The sequence below is a fragment of the Ambystoma mexicanum genome, chromosome 13 (assembly GCF_040938575.1).
Source record: "Ambystoma mexicanum isolate Mex_15411 chromosome 13, UKY_AmexF1_1, whole genome shotgun sequence".
Lineage (NCBI taxonomy): Eukaryota > Metazoa > Chordata > Amphibia > Caudata > Ambystomatidae > Ambystoma > Ambystoma mexicanum.
The window spans coordinates 653,416,487-653,436,338 of NC_090938.1; the positions used below are offsets into that span (position 1 = coordinate 653,416,487).

Here is a 19,852-nt window from a genome sequence, read left to right on the forward strand (position 1 = left end):
TCAAGACTTTCATAGACTATCATAAACCAACTCCAAGGCAAAGAAGTAATCCAAGATCTTTGCTTCTTCACCCCTCTTCCAGGTAAATTGTTGGGGGAATGTCCCATTGTAGGTGCCCGTTCACTATACTTATGTTGTGATCTGCTCATTCTTCTCTCCATCTCAAGCCTCTTACTACAGCCGGGGAGGCATTCAATGGGAGGTCAGTCACGAGCTCTCCTGATGCATGAAAGCATTGTATATTTAAGTCACCACAAACAATAAAGGCCAAATTAGGCCGTTTACCCAAGGAGTCATCAATAAATTGCAGAACTTGGCTTTCAAATGCTATCGCCAGAATTGAACCAAAGTTCCAGTAAAGATTCAAAACCATAACAGTGCCACAGATCTTTCCATTTGGGTCGGTCACCTGCAGTAACAAAGCCTGTATTAGTGGCGTTGGATGCAAAACCTCCAGGACATTCAAGCCTCCCATGTGTTTTATTACTGTTAAGAGACCGGCCATAGGCCTACCTTTAGGGCCCTTCATTGCAGGGTTCGATTATGACGTAAAGCCTTCCAAAACAGGCAGATCTCGCAGCCAGGTCTCCTGCAGGAAAACCATCCATGTCACCCGGACCAAATAGGTGCCAGAAACCCCTAGCGTTCCAGCATCATAAAGTCAGTGCCGATTGTTTTCTGGGCAAAGAGTTCTTTCGGCGTTATGATCTCAATGGCTTTGGAGCCAAGGCCCCTGCCAGCCAGCTCTAATCGTCTCCTTGCACACCTCTTGTTTTTGGCTCTGGTTTATTCCATTTGTTTCTAACAGAGTTGTATCCGGCCACTGTAATATTCAACTCAGGTTGCCTTCTTTCCGATTGCTTGTTGTCTTTTCTCTTTGCTAATACAATTGTTCTGGCAGATGATTCTGAGAAGTACTTCTTTGTTATAGGGGTCACATCCTTCCTTGGAAACTTACTCTTCAGTCTCATAGGGGAGCCCTGCTCCCAAGTAATTACATTGGACTTGACGAGCGAGAATCCCATTGACAGCATCCTAGGTGCTTCCTGCAGGAGGAGGTTTTTAACTTTAACTGATGATAGGTAGAGAATCACCTTGTCCAAACAATCCTCTTCTGGAAACTCAATCAAGTGTAGCTCGCCAGTGTCAATTCCTTTTAAAGTTGGAATAGAGTGAAAAAGTCTCGGAACATTGGCCCTGTTCAAGGTGAGGTTGTCATTAATTCTTAACACTCCGTTTAAGAGGAGCCTACAAATATCACTTCTATCCCCCATTTCCTTATGCATTGAATTAAAGCTCCGTTTTCTTTTTTCCAAGGGTCTGTTTTCAAAGCTAGATCTCTTGGCAGTCTTATTGGGTAATTGTTTATGCACCAAGGCCTTCATCCTCTCCTTCAAAGTAGTGAAATGACTATCGGAGTCATAAGAATTTAGTGTATTTTTTCTCCCCAAAGAGGCAACGGTCGCTGACTTTTTTTGTTATGGGTTTAGGACCTTGCACAGATCTCTTTTGCAAAGAAGTATGTCTTGTGACCTTTGTTTTAGACCTTTCGTCTATCTTTGGTTGATATTCCACTTGCTCTTCGCTGCTCGATGTGTCACCCTTGTAGTAACCCTCTGACTCAGCGCCATCCCCGATGTTACGAGTTTCCCGTTGAGGTCGAGCTATCAACTTCCCGCCCCTCATCTTCTTCCTGGTACTCTACTTCTGAATATGAGTATATAGATACATTCATTAGCTCTTTGTAGTCAGAGTCTTCTATGTGGGTGATCACTGGCTCTCGTTCCTTAGATGCCAATTGCGAAGATAGAGTTGGCAGCAGAGTTGGCAGCAGTGTATTCACCTCGGGCTGATGATCCTTTAGATTGAAGACTCCTTGTGTGCCGTCAATGTTATGAATCGAAGTATCCAGGTTTTTACAAGAGCTTTTCTTCAAGAAATTCGATGGGATCTTGGGTGTAGGTGTCTTTTGCTTCAAACATTTCGACTCCTGCTTTTTCTTGATGTCCAATTTTAATTTTAATTTCTTCCTTTTTGTATGTGGCGACAGACCCTTCTTCCCTGTCAGTTTTTAAAATATGTTGTACTGTTTTCTGACAGAGTTTTTAGTAGTTAGTAGCTCCTTTTAGGGGCAGCATATTAAAGCCCTCCCTACTCCTTCCATCAGGTCTATTGGCTTTTCACCAGGTGGCTCAGAGACCCCGCTCTTCTCCTCTATTTGTGCGGTCAGATTGTTGGTTTCTGTAGGCGTCGTCTGGACAGATTTAGATGATTTTCCTTGAGTCACCCCCGTCGACTTTTGGACCAGAGCGTCTTTTGTCAGATTTTCATGGTTATCCAAACTAATGGTCGAAGGGGATTCCTCTCTGATAGTAATCATCTCCATAGTACGCCGAGTACGTCCTTTTCTACGTTTTATTCTGTCCTCCATGATGGGTTCTATTATTGAATGTAGAATCTGAGTGATTTTGGCAGTGTTATTATCCAAATTGGATTGCAGGGCCGTTACAAAGCCCTCCAAAAATATTAGCTTCGAATGAAGCATTACTATCACTGTTGTCTGATCCTTTAATGAATCATTGAGGGATTCATAAAGCTTAGTAAACAGAGTCATAGAAAGAGTGATCGCTACACTGTTGTTAGCATTCATTCCAGTGTTAGTGGGCAGTCCGCATCCTGGTTCTGCCTCCATCTGTGCAGCAGCCAAATCCAACAGTAAATCCTCCTCTGTTAAAGTAGAGGCGATTACAGGCTGCTGTTTCTCTGAGCGTAGGTTTTGCCCTCTATCCCTCAGAGCCGTTGGATTTGCCGTTGAGATGTTACTCTTGGGGTGTTAGAGGTGATTTTTGCCTTCTTATCCAGCCCAATTTGAGTTGTCTCAGAATTCATTGGGCGGGGTCTCTTCTTAGAGTGATCCAAGTCCTTTTGCCAAGTCGTCGGGTCCTGTAGTGGGCATGTTTGTTGCCAATGCCAATCACCATGGTCACTCACCCCACTCTGGGAGTGGTCAGCTCCTAAAATGATACTCCTTTCTGCAGTGCGTTCTTCCTGGCCAGACTCTTTCAAGTGTTGGTTATTAAGGGAGGAAGAGTCCCCTTCTGGGTTCACGGGTCTCTGGGCAGGATCCAGAGTAGTCAGCCGATTATCCAAAGACCAGTTGGCCAAGGATAACCTTCGTACGGTATTATGGTTTTGACTTCTTTTGCCTTCCAGTAGCCCCAGCTTTGATGGTTTCTTATTAAAAAATCTCTGCTTTAATAGGGTGCAGGTCGTCAGGCCATTCGGGTGCCACACCGTTTTTAGGGATGCTTGGCGATATTGTCTTGTTTGAGGGGCTTTGGTGTTATGAGAGACACCAAACGTAAACACTGTTGAATTTGGTACCCTATTCTCACACAGGGCCTCTCCATTCCCACTCGTCGCATCAAGTTCCGATTGTAATAGTTCACAGTCGGAAACCAGCAGCGGATTAGTGGGGTTTAGTTCAGCAGGCTGCAGCCCTTTCTCACTGCAGGTAGACTTACATGGACCAGACTCACTAGTGGCGCTCACAGGGTCAGCGGCACTGTGGCCAACGTGTTCTTGGCAATGCCCCCACTTTCACTTGCACCTCCAAGGGGCACCCAACCCTTTCACACATTATCCTGTTACCTAATCCCCTTGTTCCACATCTTCAAGCGAAAAAGAACATTCTTCATGAGCTGATTTGCCACCCATATCGCCCTTACTGGCTGGGTGGCAATGCAGCAGTGTGCGGCGATACAGCAGCGAGGCAATGTGACAGTGCCTCCTTGGCTCCTGGGCCAACTCAGGGCTGCCCCCGATCCTCACTCCATTGAACTCCGCTCTGCTCGAGTTAGAGGAATGAACCTCTCAGCGTCTCAATACGTCCGATCGTCAAACCGTACCGTTCGAACTCAAAATCTCAGTCACAGCCGCTTCCGACAATCTCACATGTTTTGGTCCACAATAATGACACCTCACCTGTGGGAAGAGGGAGGAGTATTCAGGAAGGACTTAATTGGAAAGGCAGCCACCAAAGGTGGGATGAAAATCGAAACACAAGAAGAGGACAGGGGTGGCTGCAAACTTAGGGGGAGATAATCACTTGATCGAGTTTGTTCTGAAAAGATAAATAAACAGATTGCACACAATTCAATAAGAAACACATTCTTCTACTGAAAGCAATTTGTTCAGCAGAACAGACAAACATGCATACTTGTGGTTGTCAAAAAGTTGAGACAAATTTTGAGACTTGAAAAAGATCTTGGGGTTAAAACCTAGCATGATACAGCTGACAGAAAAGTTAAACATGTATAGCTGCCATGGGCAGCATCAATAAAATCCTTCCCTCTGCATACTTGACACCAGTGAACCTTCACCATGCAAACAAACCATAAGACAATTTGAGAAGAAGAAACCAGTCGAGGGAGGATTTATAAAGAGACAAGAACACTGCATAAACTTGATTGCCGGGGGTATCAACAATATCCCCCTATCGCCGTGTTGTGACATGGGCTATTGCATCCAGATAGCAATATGCAGAATTGATACATAAGCAACGAATCCTTATAAAAAATGACCCTGTGTGTTGGTTCAGCTGGGCTAGTGCCCTTATCACAGGAACGTTTAGCACATGTTCTCTGTCTTCTAATCGTGATATGCAGGCGCCCTGTGTAGGGAGATATTCAGGAGCGTATTCTCCATCTTATGTCTCACTCAAAAGAATGATTGGGCCTCCTTGAATGACATGGGTCAGGGAGGGAGATGGCTAAGCAGACCGCTCTAAATATGGCTTTTATAATGTTAGAGCCCAGAGCTCTTTCTGACTGTTACCTCATACCTTTCCATGCCTATAGCTTCCCCGCTTCTCTCCTCTTCTCCCGTGTGTGATTCAAACACATGGCTGCTTTATTTTACTCTTTTTGTTTCTTTAATAGTTTCAACTTGATTTTGTAATTAAAGTTTTATAATCTGTGTTTTGTAATCATTTTAAAATGTATTTGTCTTTGCAAAATGTCACTTTGTTTTCCCCTTTTCATGCGTTTTTGTCATGGAGAGAGGACCCTCCCACGTTATCCTGATTGCATGACCTCTGCCATTTTCTCTTGCCTTCTCCGCACTCCTTTACCTCCCCTTTCCTGGGCCTGGTTTCACCTTATTTGCGCACTTAACCTGCCCATGCAACCTCTTCCTTTTACCGGTGCGTTGCATTCTGCACCTCCGTTAGCAGCCTCTTCTCTATCAATCACGCATAGGTGACCGCCCCCCCCCCCCCCCCCCGGGCTGCAAGGTGTTTGCAATTCAATGGCAAGAATCGCAGGTGACAATTATGCGTCACTTTCTTTACTTAAAAACGTTTAGCAGCAAAGCAGAATTCAAACAAATAAACTACATTACCCAGCAACAGGTTCGGACTGGACTTTAGGGCAATAGGGCTGTGCCCGAACCAAAAACACAAAATGCTAGTGTGGACCAGTTTTTTTGGTCAAAGTTGGCCACTTTGATAAGTTGCTTCACCACGCGGCTAGTATTTTTGACCAATGTTACTGAATAAATATTCTTTAAAATGCACAATTTGCATCACATTTCTATCAAAAACCTACTCAAACAGTCTGTCACAAAAAGAAATCAATTGCCATTTGCAGCAGTGGACCACTTTTTCATTGGCGCTGAGCCAATTTTATGCCCCAGTCCAACCCTGCCCGGCAACATCTGGTCTGATCAGTTGTTTGTCTTGAATTGGAAACATTGTAACTTGCAAACTGGCACTGGCTTTCTATGACCTCACTCCCTGTCTTCAAAGCTTCCTCTTTCTTTGCTGCTATTTCTGCCGATAATTACTCAATTGTGCCACTGTTTGTTCATTAATAATTCGATATTTATCGTTGTTATTTCTGTGGTTCTTATTATTTTCCTGCATGCCGAATTTGGCTAAGTACACAATGAGCCTAAACCTGGTTCATATATTGTTTAGGCTCCCTCGCAGAGAATATCCCTTGGCAAGGCTTAATGAGTGCACAGTAAGGGAAGCGCGCAGTCCCAGCCAGACAGTTTGTTTTAACAAGCAGAAGACCCGGCGCGGTACAAGCACCAATCCGCTCATGTGCCCCGCTGCATTAGGTTCTCTCCCTTCTAGACTGCAGCGCACGCGTGGCCCCCGAGAAGCTCAGGTGCAGAAAAAAGTACACGCTAACTGCGCAGGGCCGGATGTGCTGCCGGAGCATGGAGGGCCATCACCTGCTCCTGACTAAGAACCTTCTGGGGCGCAAACGGGCACGCCTGGGCATCACAGTAATGCCAACCATGTGTCCCTCCCACCCTCATCATTATTTATTTCAGTCTGCTCATGCCCTTGCAGCTGTAATTTCTCTGTATTGTACCAACTTTGATACACTTTTGAATTGGGGGAAAAAAAAGAACAAGAACATATTTAAAAAATAAAGGGGACCCTCCTTCCAGCCCCAGAAGCTTTCTGCATTCAGACGGCCTCAGACCACTAACCTGCTAGTCTCAGTGACAGCATGGTATTTAGAAGATGAAGGTGACATTTATGAAGATGAATGTTAGAAGATTCTGAAACCACAAGAGCTGCCCACCACTTTGGGGACCATGACTATGTTCAAGCTCATGAGCCTGACCCAGATTTTGCAATGGCCCTCAGTTTTAAAAGTTTCTAGTCAATTCAGTAGCTAAGAAAGTGGGTTGTGGCAAATGGAAGCCCATTCAGCCTGTCCAGCGATGCCTGGATTTTATTGAGGCGTGCTTCCAATCTCATATTGCTCCCCAGCATCTCCATAAGCAAGTGCGTTAGGAGCACCAGGGACCATGGGTTGCCGTGCCCTCCATCTCTGTTATCGGTGCACTAGCAGCCAGTTGGTGGAAACTTGTAAGAAGGCCCGTGCTCGTGGTGCCTATTGTGTGTATTCAGCGAGAATTGTTATAGTTTCCACTCATTCGGCGCGTGTGCTGTTTGTTATGTTGGGTTTTACCCCATTGTTTTTTCGGCACCCAAATTGCTGGATCTCTCAGGTCCATTGGACAAAATAATGTATCAGTCAGAGCGGGCCATGGACAGTGACGTGCCCATCGACCTAGTGATACTGGGTAGTTAGGCCCAGAACTCAGTCTTCCTCAAAGGTGCACATTGGAGCGTTGGCATCCTCCAAGGCAGGACACTGGGCCAATGGGATGCTGTTTGGAGATCCTTTCATGAAGGTGCTCCTTACATTTGTGGGCATCTACACAGCACTTGACAGGGTGCAGGTCTATATCTGTAGAGTCTCTCCTTGTCATGATTTTGGAATAGCCATTGGAGCGGCCCTTGGCCCCAAGGAGGTTGTGGATCGTCGTCCTACTGAGATTCCTGCCAGCAATGCACATTCTTCATGTACGGAGGACGAAGCAGCCAAAGTCGTCATTAGAGGAATACCAGGTAGCCAACCATTACTGCAGGTCGAGACTTCTCGTCAAACCAGATACCCCAGTAGGGGGCAGATAGCTCAGTTTAATCACAATTGAGTGCTGATATCAGACCATGCCTGGGTATTACAGACTGTGTCAGAGTTTTTCCTAGCTCTAATAGGATTCCTGACCCATGCGGCTTCCCCAAGCCAACATTATTTTTTCTGTGGAGGAACAGCCCTCGACGGACAGAGAAGTGTGGGCTCTGTCCGTGAAGGTCGCTATAGTGCAGACGCTTCGGTTTGTAAGCAATCTGTTCCTAGTTCACAGGAAGGATGAGATTAATTGAGTGATCAACTTAACGGAATTCAGAAACTGGGTGGCCTACCGTCATTTCAAGATGGACAGCATACACATGCTTAGGGATATCCTTTAGAGGGACAACTGGATGATCCATATTGATCTCAAGGATGCATATGTGACATTCATGAGCTGGCAGGCTCATAGGAAGTTCCTGCAGTTTTTGCAGGTAGACAAGATTCGGGAAATACTTTTCCCCTGTTCGGAGTATGCTCCACCCCATTATGTGTCACGTAGCTTATGAAACCAGTAGTCACAGCTCTGAAGGCATAGGGTATTTGGTTTATTATATCAAGACGACATGAGACTAATGTCGCAAGAAGCAGCTCTGATAATCAAGAAATTACAATCTCCTTCTTGCAGAACCTGGGGTTTGTTATAAACCGGGAAAAATTGAGTCTCTTTGTCTCACGACCTAGAACTTCTTGGTGTCCATCTCAACATTCTGTCTGCAAGGGGAGGGCTCTTGCTTGCCTGCAAGGTTCAAGACAATCGAGAAGGAGATCTGCTCTGTGATGAAGCAGGCTTGTTGCCCATCAGTTGCCAGATTAGTGGGCCTTCTGGCTTTCTCCATCAAAGCCATAATAATCTTTGTGCTGATCTATCCTATTCACAAATAGTTCCCCTGGACTTGGAAGCCAGGACAGAGCTCCATTGGTGGCTGGAACATATGGATGCCTGGAACGGCCACACAGTATTCAAAGGGGTCCCCTGGAAGAATTGAGGTTGCATATCAACTGCCTGGAAATGCTAACTGGCATCTTCACAATAAGAGTACGAACTGAGTGGAAGCCTGCATCTTTCTGAAGATGGTGGCAAGTCCTCTGCGGTTAAGTATATCAACCACCTAGGAGCCACGAGGTCCATGCTTCTCACAGAGCTAGCAAAAGACATGTTTGCATTATTGCCTACAGGGAAGCTGTCAGCGGTGGTAGACATATTTGCTAGGCCAATACAACTTAGTGGCAGACTGGAACTCTAGAGCTCTCGGAAACCTGAGTGGTCAGAGGTTGAATGCACAACTGTTTGATAAATTAGTGCACAGACGGGCCCCTTTCCACACCGACCTTTTCACATCCATCCTCAACACCCAGCTTCTGCACTTCTTCATCTGGAGGATGGACCTGTATGTTACAGATGCTATTCTCCAACCTTGGGGTCCTCGGAAGGAGTACGTATTTCCTTCCTGTGATAATAGCGAGAGTTATAGGAAATGGCGAGGAGGCATGATGAGTCCATGGTGCTAATTACACCATGGTAGACAGCCCAGGCTTGGTTTCTGATTTTTCTGGAACTTTGCTCGCATTTTCCAATCCTACTTTCCTAGATTTCAGACATTCTAATTCAAAAGGCGAAGTGGTTTCACCCACTGCTTCATGAAGCGTCCTTGTGCCTCATGGCTCGGATGGCTTTGGGGGTCACTGGAATGTCCAAAGTTTTCAGCTACAGCTGCTAGCTTCATCGAAGAATCCTAGGCCCGATCCACAATGAGAAGTTAAAAGATGGATTGAATCAGCTGGGATTGCTGGTATTTGGAAAGGGATAGAGATCCCATTTCAGATCTTGTAGTTGAAGTGTTGAATTTCTTAGCATCTCTGGCCGATGCTGGCAAAGCATTTCGCATGTTAGATGTTTACAGATCAGCTATTTCGGCGGGTCACTACTATGTGCACAGTAAGCCAGCTGGTGTGTTTCCCCCACTTCCGGTGAGTCCAGCAGCACACATCATGAAATACTATTTTGGGAACGGCAGTCAAGAATGGGTTAAATTCTTCATACCTCCTGAGCCATGTTACTCTTCCCCTTGAGACATGGACAGGGTTTCATGGCTTCTTGAAAATTGGGTGGACAATGCGCTCCTGGGCCTTAAAGAGCTGTCTGGTTAGCTCCCCATTCTCCTATGCCTGATAATTTGCAAGCGCATCTTGGATGTACGCGCTCTGGGTTTTCCGCAGCAAAGCTTCTCTCTTGGAGGCCGGTGCTTTTCCGTCTTCCCGCGCACGAAGACAAGGATTCGGTCAGTTTCTTATTTGTTGCTCATGGGCATCAGGCGCACTCATAGACTAGTTTTTTGCACCACCATAGCGAGATGGGTCTGATGGATGAGCAGCGATCCAGGTGCGGTTTTGGAATACTTTGGAGGAGCCTGCACTTTAATTCTAATATATAGGGTCCCCTTCTACCTCCAGATTGAGCAGGTCTGGGAGCCAGAGTGAGACAAAAGCTATTTGGCCATGCCCCTCCACACCAGGTGGGAGTCTGAGGACCCAATCAGTTTGGTATCACATTTTACAGTTATTCGAGTCTTGGTTGCACTATTTTGTTGCCCTTTATATCAGTTTCCATCTGTTTTCCCATTTGTTGCACAACCAGGGCCATTTGAGAACATTGCTGATCTAGTTGGGAAGTTCTCTGTTCAACTGTGGAGGTTCTTGTTTCCAGCTGTGCCACCTTTTCGCTCATTTTATCGAATTTATTCTCCAGCTGTGACATTGATTTCTCAATGTGCCCTAGTGCTGCCAAAACTGGGTTTCGAGAAGGAGAAGCTGGTCGTGACTCCTCGTGGGTGGACTGCCTGTTTGGTGGTGTAAGAAATCAGAATCTGCACCGTATTCTTTTTTTTTTTGTTGGTCCTTGCAGTTGCCATTTGCCCTTTTGTTCGCCTCCGTTGTATAACTCCTGTGGCCGAATATAAGGGTAAGGGGCCCACCTCTGACCTCTCACAAAGAGTCTCGCAGCCATTTCTGATTCGTAGAGCTGGGCTTCGTTCCACTTACAAGTAGATTTACACAGTGCTTATAGAAGGTTTAATATAGAAACCGTGCTGTACCACAAAGCTATTCAAGTATGCTGATCCATGGGCATAATTGTAGGGGGGACAAGGGTGTTTGCCCCCCCCCCCAACGTCGTGGCACACAATTTTGTCCCCCTCATTTGGCAGGGGCTCCTTTCCTTTACATGTCATGTCCCACACCAACATTTTCAGCAAAGTTACTCCACTGTGCTGATCTGTGAAGGTTTAAAACGTGATTGCCCTGATAAAAGATGGTTGCTCCTGTACCAGCATCACTGTGTGGGCTTGAGTCATTACCGATCACCCTGAATCCAAGATGGACTCCTTTGTTTCAATTCAGGATGGGTACTGGCCTTGCTGTGTTTTCAGGGCCACCTCGGCCTCCCGGGACTCCAGCCACCATCAGGGCTAGTCAGTGAGGAAGGGTGCCCTATGCCATAAGGCCCGCAGACCTTTCCAGTCGACTCCTCTCGTCGACTTCCAGCTTGTCGCTTCACCTCTCTGTGAAGCGCAGCAGAGCGTCGCTCTCACACAGGACTCCTGCCACCCAACATCTAAGGGCCCGTGGCCACCTGCTGTGGTACTCACTGGGCCCATCATCACAATGCCGCCGACGCCAGCTGGGTACCAAAAGCCAGAGGTCTCAAGTAAGAGTTTAAGGAGCTCGGAACGATCACTCCCTCGCCCTACCATTTTGGCCACGCCCCTAGTTTTATTTATCTTAATTGTGCTTTTCTGCGGAAAGTTTAATTAAAGAAAGTCAAGCATAATACTCACCTCTGTGTCTTTAATGGAATTAGAACTACCTTTATACAAGTCAGTATGGGCAATGCATATCCTAAGTGGAATAGAGACGAGGATTCCATGACCCTCTGATTTACTTTTTTAGGCAAAACTTCTTTAAACCAAATGCTGTCTTCAGAGGTTAGTGGAAAGTAGTAAAAATGCATGCAGACATTTTACCACACTTCTGCTATTCTGATTTAAAAGGGAAAATGCGTGTTAATTTTGTTTCTGCATGTTGACCTCATTCTATTGAACCCTAAATGAGTCCCTAATTATTTATTTAATGTGGGAGACATTCTTTGGAAAGTCATTCTTTATAAATTGAATATACAGAATAAAATATGCCTTCATGTTGCTCCCAATAATAATGTTCAGCTGAAGGCAAGGGGATAGGAAATGGCTGTGCATCAACCATACCTGCTTTCAGAAACGTGTGCCCATTCACAGAGGTGGTGCTCATATCCTTGTGTTCCAAAGTTACAGATCAGGCCTATGGGGATCAAAGTTACGCAGGGCGTAGGCAAAGGAAACTGGGGTTGGAAGCGGTATCCTGCATATCAGATGCTTTCCAAATTGCAGCTGGACCCACTTTTTAAAAGGTGCCCAAATTCCTGCTTTCCTTTAAGGCAGGTTGGAGATATTGGAAATGGGCTAAAAAAGGAAGTTCATTCAGGGAGGTTTAAAAAACGGATATGTGATGCAAGGCACATCATGAAAGAAGAGAACCCCATAGTACCCATAGTAACACCCTCTGATGGACAACTTTCATGCAGTTCCATGTCACATTTTCTCACAGCTAAATAAAAAGTACCTCAACCCTTTGGCTGCTGACTCTCCCTAACTCCTTAGGAAAAACATAACAAGTCAAGTCAGCCTGTGTATGTTTGTGAAATATTTGCATTCTAAATATATCAATGTGTCGAAATATGTTTCGCACACCATGCTACTTCAGGCTAGAGTGTGTGTGTTTCTAGGTTGCTTACTAACAAACTCCCATGGAATAATAGCACGTTTCCGTTGTATCCGAGTAATGATGCATTGCTGTGTCACTGTGTCTGCAGTCTGTGCAGTAACTGAGCCACAGCAACTAAACAATTTCACAAAAATATGAACTGATTGACTTGACGTCCCATGTTAATCCTACTTGAGGAGATTTGAGTATTTTATTATTTGTGGCTAATAATTAATTACAGGTTTGGTGGTGTTCTGCCAGTAAATACACGGGGATACCAACAAACTGTGCCAGTGTTAGTCCCCATTAATTTTGAGTCCATAGGACTCTATGTAGCATTTTGCTGGAATTACCACGCAGGTAATTCCGGTACCGGTAATTCTGGCAAAATCGCCTGGAAAGTTGGCGGATTTACCTCCAGCTCATAGCTGGAGGTGAATCCTCCAATTTACCAGCAAAGACGTTGTTGGCCGTTGAGATAATGTGCCGGTATACGTTAATACTGATACGTTATTACTACACCGGCCAACTTATAATGAACCAGTATATCTCTACCATTATCCATTCACAAGGCTGTTTTTTTATTATTTGACTCTTAGCAAACATGTGAAGCAAAGCATAACACAATGTGCACCCCCTTTAGGGAGGTAAAACCAGCTCGGAGTGACATTCTCCAGCTTGGCCTGGCAAAGTAATGTGCGCTTTGGGGGTAAAACTGGACTCTGCTAAACCTCCAAAAGTTATAGTGAAGGGAAATAATAGGTAAAAGGGAGAGGACAGCTGAAAAGGGATGCATGAATACGGCCATTGTGCTTAGCCAGGCCTTTCAACTCCCTACCTCCACAAGGGTGAAGAGTGAGGTAACTCTTCCCGTGGGTTGCAACCCCACGCAGGGCTCCCTCTCTCTTTTCCAAGGTTATCTCTCCTGTGATCGTTACTGCATGAAATAACTGTTGTCTATTTTGGTTCCAGCGGACAGGGGCAGGCCATCCTGGAGAGGAGCAGCCACCACATGCCGAATAAGGAGGACGACACAAAGGTCAGGAAACGACAGAAAACCTTCAGTGCACCTCAGACCCAAACTATTCCAAACACGTCTTTTCTCCGGCGGCCCAGTGTTCAGGAGTTGCCAAGCTCAGTCTTTGGACATAATTTCCAGGGCAGCACACTAGATCCCAGAACGGCAAACCATCACGACATGGTGCGGCTACCTAGAAACATGGACTACGGCAGCATCCACCCCGGGGCTTTAACTTTACACAGCAGCCCTCCCCTCCCAGCGCAGCAAGAGTTTTCACTGGATTGCAGCTCCCAGGATGGGCCTAAAAGCACTCTCTGCAACAATGCGAGCTCCCAAGGGAGCAGGGCTACCAGGGTGCAAGTTGACCAAAACGGTAGTGCCCAGGGGTACCGATCTATCGGACTGCACACTGACCACAGCAACAGCATCCAGGGGAGCAGAACCAGCGGGGTGCAGGCTGAGCACAGCAGTGTTCAGGAGAGCAGGTCATCGGGGCTGCAGGCAACACACAGCAACATCCAAGGGATGAGGAAGTACGGGCTACAGGCTGACCACAGCAGCACCGCCCATGCAAGTAGACTGACTGGGCCACAGGCAAACCACAGCAGCTGCAGCAGTAGTGCCCAGGGTTGCAGAGCAACAGGTATTCAAGCTGACCGCTGCTGCCTCTTACCAGGCAGCAGGGTGACTGGACTCTATGCTGAGCTGGTCAAAGAGTTGGAATCCCAGGTGTCCGAGCTGCGGAAAGTGTTATCTTCCCGGGATGAGGTGTTCACACAGCAGGAACAGAGAATAAAGCACCTGGAACAGGAGAACCAGCAGCTGAAGTGCCAAATGCGTACTCTAGAGGAGCAGAATGACCTCCTGTCCAGCCGGAACGAGGAAGCGGCCAGAGCAGACCAAGCCAGGATGCTGCTGGGCCCTGGAAACGGCTGCGTCGGTAACTACACATTCATCCCCTTAAATACTAGAACGTTCATGAACTGTATGGGCATAGATACAAAAGCTTATGGTGTCGCCAGGGTTGAAAAGTATGCTTGTAAAATCTACATGAAATAAGTAAGGGATAGGTCAGCATGTGGAACAGTGGAGACTTGGGCTGGAGACATACTCCTGCCAGGAGCTGCAAGGCTGGGAGGCGCCTAGTACATTTACCCTTCGGGCACCGCTAGGGTGGCACATTCCCATGAAAGGGCAGCACCTGAGCTGTACCATGGGCAATGCGGGAATCTGTTCTGGCGCTTGAGCCTTTTTATGTTTTAATTGTGTATAACACATGATTGCAGCTGGGTGCTAACACATCTGCAGAGCATCTGATTCTTGGTTAGAAGTGGTGATGTGAACCTCGCAGGAGGAGAACAAACGGATCATCAGTTTTCAGTGAAGCCATGTAGCGCATCATTGTGGGAATGTTTTGGACATGTACTGGGTGGCTGTTCCATGGATGAGGGCCAATGATTGATACACGTTTGACATCTCTCGTCCTCGGTGGGTAGGGGGTTGGAGTGTGTAAAGACTAGGCATAGTGTTTTATTCTCTCGAGTAGATCTAGAGGGGCCGAACCATCTAAGAGTCTGTAGGTGTGGCCCGGCTTGTAACCGTTTATTTTGGACAGGGAGCCAGAATATGTTTCTCTAAGTGGTTTCAGGCATTTGTCCTTGAAGGTCATTTTCTTTAAGTGCCAGGCTATTATGCAAGTCTATGCAAAAAGGACGAGCATACTAAGGGGTTAAATGTAAATTGCACGAAACTGACCACGTCCACTTGCACTGCATTTTTTTATTTTTCCAGATCATAGTGGAAAACGAAAGAGTAAAACACAGCGAAATCATCTTTGCACTTTTCTACTGTTTGTGGAAAAGTATAAAGGCATCCCTCAATTAACAATTGCGTGAGTCATTTACAATGGATTCCTATGGCGTCTGCCTGCTTTATCGGACTGTAAATCAAGGAGGATTGCATAGGAATCCATTGCATTACCAATTGCATGAAAATACATGCTGCCAGTAATCCCGCCGCATTTGTTAGGTGGTGCAGAAAAAGCAGTCTGTCCTGCTCCCCAACTCCACCTGACAAATTGGGGAAAATCCTTCTGCAATTTTTACGATCTGCACGACCGTGAAAATGAACCCTCTGTATTTTAGATTAAATGAAGATTCTCTACTGGCATTATAAGCCTTTTGCAATCTGAGGATGTCGAATTTGTGTATGCCTGAATAGAACATGTTTGCTTAGTATAAGCCAAAGTGTAAGCTCTGAAGATCTTGAGGTCGTTTTCTGGACCGAAGAATGGAAGAACACTTCCCAGGAGCTTGAAGAGTGGGAAGATGAGTTGACCATAGCAGCTCCGCAAGGTCGTGTAAACATCAGACGTGTGATTCATGAATTCCATGCAACATAACTTAAACAAGTACATCCAGATCCTTAGCTGTTTGCCTGATGGCACTTGCTCGCACAAAGAAAGTGGGAGCCTGGCTACGCTGTTTATTTGGTACTAAAGGCCTCATTACGAGTATGGTGGTAAGTGGTCAAATTGGCCACTCAATGCCACAAAAAGTCGGCAGAATTAGTGGAATTACTGCGGCGGTAATTCTGCCGCAGTAATTCTGCAAAAAATGTACACTGCTACCACCACTTGTAATCAGGCAGAAATTCCACCTGACCAAGTGGTGGTAACTGTAAATCCGTTTGGTGGTATTTCAGATGATTTACCTCTGAAATACCTCCAAACTTGTAAAAATGGCCTTTTTTGTCCAAGACCAGGATTGCAGTTCGAATAAGCACAAGGCTGTTCTCGACTATCCATTATTCAGTGCCTTTCAGACCTCCAGAAACAGTCTAGAAAGATTTGTTTTTGCTGGTGATATTCAGGTAGATTTCAGTGTTGTCTGAGTGGGAATGAAAGAAATAAAAGCCAAGGTGGGTGCGACTCAGAAGGTGTTGAGTAACATTTTCAGAGCAGTGGGGATCCCAGGGGAACTGCACGTGTCACTGCTCTGTGTTGATACGCAAGATAACCCAGTTTACAGGTGTTTCCCTGTCTGAGAGGGAGGAGAGGAACCAGCAGAGCAAGGGCTCTGCTTCTCTGACCACAGAATGCATACCATGTTTTAGTATGCTGTGGTCTATGGTGCCAAATACGGCTTGGAGGTCAGGTAGTATTAGCACAGAGAGAGAGCAATTGCCAACAATAGTGAGCATGTCACCCAAACTGAGACGAGTACTGATTCTGTACCAGGGCAAGGGAATAATATATATTGGCACTTGGCTAGAAACGAAATAATCTTGATAAGGGCAGACTAGGGTAGAACACGGATGGTTGTGTGGTTTTGTTGCACTTTGTGAAGGGAGCTTTCTTGAGAAATGGTGTGATAAACACGTATTTCAAGGCTTTGGGTACTGTAGCTCCCTGGAGGGAGTAGTTGGTGTGTGGTGTGGTCATCATGACCGGCGATATGACTGCTAGGCAGTAGTCCCTGACTCTTATTTCTATTGTCTGAGACTATTCACCAGAGACAAGACAGTGCTCTCACCGACCATAGCGGAGTCCTGACACTGGGCTGTGTTGGGAGTTGGGGGTTGTCTTCAAAGTGTTGAGGTACGTGGTGAATTGCAAGGAGGCTGGTGCGATTTCTTTCACTGTGTCTGAGAAGAATGCAGTCTGGTTTTCTTAAAGCTCCAGAGTTTCGGGGTGGTAATGGCAGTGCATTCAGGGGTGGCTACATGTTGCACTACTTAGAACAACTCTGCGCGGCTGTTTATAGTGTCTAGAATTTGACCTCAGTAGTAGTTCGACAGAGAAGCTGGCTTTCTGGCAGGTGATGCACGCAGCCTTGGGCAAATGTTTGAGCATAGGGCCCTGAGATGTGTGCCCAAAGTTATGAATTTCTTCTATTTTGGTTATAGCTGGGTAAGTTACTGTGAACTGGTTCTTCTTATAGTGTGTTACTGGTGTCAACATTTTATGAGATGATTTTCACTGAGTGCTCTTTTCATGGGTTTGGGTGTTACATTTAGAGGTAGGTGGGGGAAGCCCCTACCTTTGTGTTTTTGACTGATCAGCTTTTTATTACAGTGGAGAGAGGGGAGTGGTGACTGTGGTCATGTTGCGTTTTGCAAGAGGGTAACCTGTCAGTGGAAAGCAAGATCATGAGATGGTCCGATCAAGTGACACAGCTGGGGGACATGGAGTGGGGGGCTTACCCTGCATTGCAGGATGGTAATGAGGCTGATTCATGTAGTGTGAAAGGGGGTTCTGGCTAGGACTTGTAGACTTGCACCATTACAGGGGGCCAAGGAACTGTTTAGAGGAGCTGATGGGGCATTTCCAAGCCCCAGCTGCTAGTAAGTGATTGTATGTTTGGAAGAGTTGTAGAGATATCCTACACAAAGTTATTTCTTGGGGGGATAGCAGATGATTAACGTGTGTTCTTTGTGTACGTTTGCAAAGCCAGTCGGTTTAAAAATGTAAATACAAATCAAGGGTATGATTTAGGCACAGGATTCCTGACAACAGGATGGCAACGTCTGAATATTATTGCCTTTAATAATTGCATTTTCAGGTTCTTTTACCTTTTTAAAAAATCATTATTTTTATCGTGCAATACCAAATTCGCGAAGGACTCGCGTACGCCTGACCCATATCCAAACCTCAGTCCTTTTCAAATTCAATTTGTGTCCTTCATGTTGTACCACTCGGTATTGATGGTTTCATTTCATATTATGTTCCACCAAAGGCACCTTCCCCTTAACAGTACACATATCTAAATGCGACGAGGGGGGAAAACATCAGTACATTGTAATTAGAGGCAGGGCAAATGGTGTAAGTTAAATAACCAAATGATTCAAGTCCCAAACATGGAACCTTAAAAAAAAGCCCTTGGAGCTTCACTCTGCTAAAATTGCAAATGGTCAGTCATTTAAGCTGAGGGCATCCGGTTGCCCCCAAACGTAGTCACACAGCCACATCCTCCTGGTGCTTATGTGTGCTATCCAGGAAACCCTTGGCCACACGTCTAAAAAGGGGAATGCCGCACCTCTGTGTGCAGTTTGTCTGGATGCCAAACCGAAGCATCAGCTCCCAGGGACAGCAAAGCCTCTCCTATTTTCAGCCTTCCCTTTCCCCTCATTCCATTACAAACTCTAGAAGCCCCAAAATAGGAATTCTGTCTTAACAGTAACCTAAAGACCCTTCACTCTAGAAGTGTTCTGGTACTCGTGTCAGACATCTTGTGCTGCCTAAAGCAGCTGCAGTTTCCCACTGAGCGGCCCATCATTTAGGGAGGTGGGAACCCTCAAACTCTAATGTTGACTGCCCCCCTTGTATGTTTCCATCGCTCCAGCTTTCAGTCTAGGACGACTATGGTACCAACTACATTAGTACAAATTCCCGCCATGTCAGGTTTGTCAACCTCCCGCTTCACAATCTTCACTTCCAACATGATTTGCTTTCCTGCTTTTTGCAGCCCCTTCTGGTTACTCTTAACACAAACTTTCCTAGATTTGAGTTTAGACTCCATGTAGGTCGCTGCATTTGACCCACGCTGTTTAATATCTAAATGGAGCAGTTCTGAGAATCTGGTTGGAAATTGGGCACCTCATTCCAGCAGAATGCCAATGACACTAAGTTGCCTAAGGGTCAGTGATGACTGTCTGTAGTGTCCTGTTTTACAAAGGTTGATGTCAGACTCCGATATAGAAAAGCATAAAAAATGTATTTTTGTAGACGTGACAGAGATACTCATATGTTGTTGTTAGTCTAGAGGTTAACACAATGATGTAATAAGCCCCTGCTTGGCTTCTGGTTCATGCGACTGGGTCAGCATCTCTATGCTATGTCTTCGGAAGAGATGAACCACACCTCCTAACAGGCATTGGGCCTCATTCCAGGTTTGGAGCTAACCATGGAGTAATTAGCTCCATGGTTGCCTCCGAAACTGTCCCAAATCCGGCATGGTGAATGGAGTAATTACCGGTCCATTCCAGGGTTGGAGGGACCGGTAATTCCCCATTCACCTTTTGCCCTTCCCCATTCCCATTTCTGCCCCATAGGGCTCAATGGGAATGGGGAAGGAGGTTATTACGGCACCGTAAATTACGGTACCGTAATTACCTCCGAAGTACCTTTGCGGGTCCCCTACTTTACTCCTGCTAAAAGCAGGAGGTAAGGAAGGACCCGCAAAGGGACCTCGGAATACGGAGGTAAGGGATTACCGGCATCGGCACCCTTACCGGTAATTCCTTACCTCCAACCTCGGAATGACCCCCATTGTTCCTCTGGTTCACTTGACTTGGTCAGCGCTGTGCTATGTCTATGGAGTGATTGAGCACATCTCCAACTGGGCAATGTTCCTCTGGTTACCTTGATTCTTATTAACATCACTGTGATATATCTATGAAATGTTGGAATCACACCTCCCATAATGCAATTCTCTGGGTTCCCTTGACTTTGTCAGGTCCTCTATGTTATATTTCTGGAGTTCGTTCTGTGGCCACAACTCCCAATACAGTTGTCTTAAAGTTCTCCTGGCTTGAT

The 19,852-nt window shown here is 46.0% G+C and overlaps 1 protein-coding gene across 3 annotated transcripts in view; it reads left to right on the top strand.

Annotated features, from left to right (window-relative positions):
- LOC138521652 (uncharacterized) overlaps window positions 1–19,852 on the top strand; it is a 225,857-nt gene that overhangs the window by 83,680 nt on the left and 122,325 nt on the right. For all 3 annotated transcript variants that reach the window (XM_069634639.1, XM_069634641.1, XM_069634640.1), the window contains exon 3: window positions 13,269–14,257. In XM_069634639.1, coding sequence (XP_069490740.1) covers window positions 13,269–14,257 — 989 coding nt within the window. The remainder of the gene's footprint in view (window positions 1–13,268; window positions 14,258–19,852) is intronic.